Source organism: Erythrolamprus reginae, chromosome 1 (genome assembly GCF_031021105.1).
Source record: "Erythrolamprus reginae isolate rEryReg1 chromosome 1, rEryReg1.hap1, whole genome shotgun sequence".
NCBI classification, from domain to species: Eukaryota; Metazoa; Chordata; class Lepidosauria; order Squamata; family Dipsadidae; genus Erythrolamprus; species Erythrolamprus reginae.
The window spans coordinates 121,466,715-121,471,816 of NC_091950.1; the positions used below are offsets into that span (position 1 = coordinate 121,466,715).

The 5,102-nt window shown below is 44.8% G+C and overlaps 1 protein-coding gene across 1 annotated transcript; it reads right to left on the reverse strand.

Annotated features, from left to right (window-relative positions):
- Positions 1-1,606: 1,606 nt before the first annotated feature.
- On the reverse strand, positions 1,607-4,576 carry ADM (adrenomedullin). The gene is made up of 4 exons (XM_070735552.1): positions 4,424-4,576; positions 3,771-3,876; positions 3,324-3,479; positions 1,607-2,864 (listed from the first exon to the last, which is right to left on the reverse strand). The coding sequence occupies exons 2-4, from the start codon at positions 3,869-3,871 to the stop codon at positions 2,669-2,671; spliced, it is 453 nt and encodes a 150-aa protein (XP_070591653.1). The 5' UTR covers positions 3,872-3,876; positions 4,424-4,576; the 3' UTR covers positions 1,607-2,668.
- Positions 4,577-5,102: the final 526 nt, after the last annotated feature.

Sequence of the window (5,102 nt, forward strand, 5' to 3'; positions counted from 1 at the left end):
TTTAAAGTGTTAAGGGAAGGCTTGTGATGCTGTTCATAGCCAAAATAGTGTATTTACTTCCGCATCTCTACTTCGTGGAAATTCAACTTTTGCGGGCGGTCTGGGAACGCATCCCCCGCGAAAATTGAGGGAACACTGTACATATATATATATATATATATACTGTATATTGATAAGGTAAGCAAAAACATGTCATACAGATAGATGATAGATAGATAGATAGGTAGGTAGGTAGGTAGGTAGGTAGGTAGATAAGGGATAACATTTTGGACAGACATGTATAAGTATGTACAGTATGTTTTGATATTATGGTATAATGTTTGGATGTTTTTGTAAAGATGGTGAGAAAAATATTTTTTTAAAGGAAGAGATCTCACTGCCAAGACCATCAGCAAGAACATGCTTTCAAATGTTGCTGTATGGCCAAGCCATAGGGAATTGGTTATCTGCTCAGGCAACAGGAAAAGGGCTGGCAAAGTAATCTTACCTGGAGTTTGCTGAGACTATCTCAGGGATTTATGGAAGAGGGCAGGAAAACCATATTCCAAATGCAACTTCTGACCCAGTTAATATAATCTGGTGGTGTTAGAACTATCCATATGGTAACTTGACTAGACTAGTGCCTTTCTACTAGACTATGTATTTCCCAAGAGTACGGCTGGTTATTGCTATTATTGCCTGGTGTTAGCTCAGGATTCTCTAAACTTAGCAATTTTTAAGACTTGTGGACTTCAACCCCCAGAATTCTCCAGCCAGCGTGAGAATTCTGGGAGTTGAGGTCCACAGGTCTTAAAGTTGACAAGTTTGAAGACCTCTGTATCAACCAATCTTTTGTCTTAATGTTATTGTCCTCAGGTTGTATTATTTCACTAGTTTGAAATCAGTATTGCAATTGCTGCTAATGTACATCCTTGAGAATTTTCCAGCCAACACAATAGTTTAATTTAAAAACATTATTCTAGGATCTGTAAAAATACTTTATTTTCAAGCTTCTTAGTAATCTATGTACTACATTCCAAAACATTACTTAGGGAAAAAATATGCCAAGCGGACTTGGAGATATTCTTGATAGCAGCACAGGAATAATAAATCATGCCACTAGCTGGTGCTGTTGTTACATTAAATGACATTGTGACTAGAAACTGATGCAATGTGTTTTGGTCACTGGCTGTAATGTGTGTTCCTGCCCACAGCAATCTTCTGGATTAAACCTGAACTGTGGCCCAGGAAATCCTTTAACATGAATAACCTTGGAAGCTATTTTGGCCATTTTCCCCCTAAGAATATATTCTTCCCCTACATAAATCTCTCAATTTTATTGTGCAACGTGAGCAGGACAGTTTGCTTCTATGATTAATTGCAGCCAAAAATAGTAACAGAAATACAATAAAATAAACGCACAGGCCAAACTCTGGCATGTTATAGCTTCACTTAGAAACATGTGTGAGGAGATGGGCCCTTGAAGTTTATGGGCCTTTTGGCATCAACGCTGACTTCTTGGCCAATGACAAACTATGGCAACGGAGGAGTTTGGGATCCATGTATTTCTAAAGCTAAACATGGAACATCGTGTCTTCCCATGTTGTCTTAAAACACCAACAGAGAATTATTTTTGTGCAATAAGTTTTATTATTTCTTTCACATATTTGGTCTAGGAGAGATTGGCAATATGGGGCAAACAGATAAATATAAATACAGTGAAAACTACAGGATGCACATTTCAATGCACTCCTGATAAGTAGCTTGCTTTCCATCAGTCTCCTTGATGCTTACAAAATGCACTTTTCATACAGGAAGTATAACTGAATCATAAAACTACACATTACAACAAAAGGCTGTAGACCTAGAGATCATTACAGGAAAGCCACCTCCACCAAAAACTCAAGAGGGCTTATTTTAGAGAAAAGATGCTTAGGTTAAATATTGTGGACGTGAAATATTTTAAAGAGTTCTTCATTATGAAATTTAACCTAAAAAGCACATCCTGCCAATTCTTTTTTGAAAAGCACTTTTTCTCCCCTAAAACTGTTTCACAGCGGGTGATTCCACCAATGAAAACTAAAAAGTTGGAAATGAAATTTTGGGAATTAAAAAAATAATGCCCATAAGCAATATAATCTATGTCTATACATATAATATAAAAATATCTCTGTCATTAAAAAGAATACAAGAACAGAACACCACTTGTTTAAATAGGATTGCTTTCTCTCATTGGCAATCACTCGCTCACTCATCCTTACTCGATCACACACATTATATAGTCCATTGCACTTTGCCAGGCCAGATCATTCAAGTATCAAGACGTCCCTCCTGAGAGAAGGACCTGCCAATTCCATGTCCTGTGGGGAAAAAAGGGAGGGCAGACACCCCGAAGTAGAGAAGAGCCAGCCACCAGCAGCACCATCACCACCCAACTTGACGAAAGAGTGCCTCTGTAGCTTCCAATCCAGTCTTTATTCCACAAGATACTTATGGGGAGGGTTGCAACGTTTGGTCACCTGTTCCTGCCGTAGCCTAAAGCCTGAGTCCTTGGGGGGCATTCGCCCCTTCCCCCTTTTCTCCGTCAGGGGGGCTGCAGCAACTTTTTTAAAAAATCCTCTCCAAGTTTGGGAGCACATCGATTTGCATCAAAGTGGACTCCAACTCAACCCAACTGGCCCGTGGACTCCTACCCTTGGACCAAGAAAGCGAACGATCGCCGCCGCCTGCGCCCGTAGCCTGATATGGTGAGCTTGTTTGGAGGAGCAGAGAGATCCTTGGAACTGTCAGTCCATTGGTTGAGCCGGCTGACTAAGTCCTGAGTGACACAGATCGACAACTTGCAAGCCGGTTCTCTCTTTGCACGGATGCGTCTGCTCTCCAGGCTGAGCCAAAGAAAAGGGACATAAGAGGTTGTGAGCGAAATATGACAGAGAAACCACACAACCCTGGCAAAACCCAGGGAAGAAATCAAGGGTGCAGAGCTGCAGCAAACTGAGAAGGGCTCTTCTCTTAAAAGACTCCAGTTTTGAGCTCTTTGGGGGAATGAGCCCCTCTCAGCTTCAGGCACGTTGACTTCCTTTTGACACCTGCAGACCTGACATTTATCTTCTTAACAGACTTGAACGCAACTAGTGCCAGAGGAGGCCGCCTTCAACCATCATGGGGAGGCATCTTTGGGGGGGGGTGCCTCACTTTGTGGAGCTCTCTTTTTGTTCAACTCTCTCCTTTCTTGCTCAAACATCCCATCCTTCTGTCTCTCCCTCTCTCCTCCACCCCCCACCTTTGCCAGCAAATGCTTCCAGCGTCCCAAAAGTAAGGTTCAGGTGAGGAGACTCAATTACCTGGGTTGCAGCAAGATATCTTTCACATCCTGGGTGCGGATGAAAGAAGGCACCCTCGGATCCGACGCTTGCTTTGGCAGGTTCCAAAGTAAACTTTTGGCAGCCACCTGAGCTGTCAGGTCCCGCCTGGCTCGGCTCAGCAACTTTGTGGTCCACCTGGACAATGAGGCAAAAGAGGGAAAAATGCTGAGTTACATTGGTGGTGGTGCAGAACTAACACGTTGCCCTTCCTTTGAGAAAGGAGAGATTTGTGGAAGGACAGTCTGCCTTTGACCGGGAGACCGAATAAGAGGTGGGGGACCCGGAGTCCTTCAAGTAAACCTAAAGACCCCCCCTCAGTCCCCTAAACTTTGAAAGAACATTGATGGATGGCAGGAAGATCCTTATAGGCAAACTGTCTTTCTCTATCGCCAGTCTTAAGCTCCGCGGCTCTCGGTGCCTACTTACTTCCTTTTGAAGTTTGATGCAATATCCAGCTTGGTTGCATCTACTCCGAAGAACGCCAGCGAGCCCAGGTAGAGAAGGGCGAGAAGCGAAAGGGCTTTCATCTTGTCTGAGGAGAGAAGGGCAAAGGGTCAACACAAGACCGATCTCCTCCAACAGGGTGGGGGGTGGGAGAGTTTCTTGGCAGCTCCATGCACCAAGAGGGTCCCCCCCCTCTTCTTTTTCTCATTCTCCCCTTTCCTAAGCTTGGAAGGGGGGGCACCTTCCTTTCCAGGCAACATTAAAACCTCCGCTTAATCATTCATTACAGCAAGATCAATACCGGACATGCTTTCGGTTTGCTTTAGAAAGGCTAAAGTTTAAAGCCGTCCCCCCCAACCCAAAATAAACCCCAGGTAAGAAAGCATTTTTAAAAAACAGGCTCCTCTCGCCTGTCGCTGCTTTTCCCCACTTTGCACAACGCAAATAAATTCAGACTCCCCGTTTCTTTTTTGCCTTGAACTTCTAAAAGGAAGCCCCGATCCAAAGGACCGGCAACCTGGAGCAAGAGTCTCTCGGACGCCACCTGACAATCCGCGCTGCGCAAAGACGCACACGCGCTCCCTTTCTCCTTTGGATTTCCCACCCGTCTCCTGAAGGGGGGAAAAAATACAGACCTGATAAAGAGGATAATCCAACCGAGGGTTCCAACACAAATCCTCCAGCAAACGTCAAATGCAAAACTATAATAATAAAAAAAAAACCCAACAGCTGCTCGGCTCCGCGTCTTCACCTCGCTTGCGCCACTTGAAGTTATTCCACCGTCTCCCTCTCCGCGCTCCGCTCGCCCTTTTTATAGAAGCAGCCGCGGGAAGGGGGGGAGAGAAGGGGCGGGGCTATTTACTAAGGTCACGGTTGGAAGGTGGGAGGGGGTGTGCAGGCTGTTGAAAAAACAGGGAGTATTTATTTTTTTAAAATTGAACTCCCATTTGAAATGGACCCCATAAAGTCAGGGAAACTTTCCTGCGCTTCCCTCTTTGAAGGAGAGCCTCTCCAAATTGAACTCTATAGGTTAAAAAAACCCTCTGGTCCCGGGCAGATCGGATTTTTTGTTTTTTAAAAAAGAGGAATTCAACTCCTGGAGAAGCGGCCGGGCTTTTCCACTCGCTTTCCTCCGAGGACGCGGAATTCAGAATTTAGGGGCCGGCGGAGAGGCTTAGGATCGCGCCAGGGCTAACAACTCTTCCTTGGCGCCTAAGGCAGCGTCCCTCTCGTTTTCTCCAAAATCGTGCGGGGGGATTGCAATTTGCAAGAGTAGAAGCGTTCCTTGTTGGATGGGGGGGGGGGGGTTACGTT

Bases quoted from the DNA above. Each gene is read 5' to 3' on its own strand.
- ADM (XM_070735552.1), bottom strand. From the start codon at position 3,871: ATGAAAGCCCTTTCGCTTCTCGCCCTTCTCTACCTGGGCTCGCTGGCG. The intron at 3,480-3,770 runs GTAAGTAGGCAC...CTCATTGTCCAG, and splicing joins GCATCAAACTTCAAAAGGAA to GTGGACCACAAAGTTGCTGA. The intron at 2,865-3,323 runs GTAATTGAGTCT...TCTTTGGCTCAG, and splicing joins GATATCTTGCTGCAACCCAG to CCTGGAGAGCAGACGCATCC.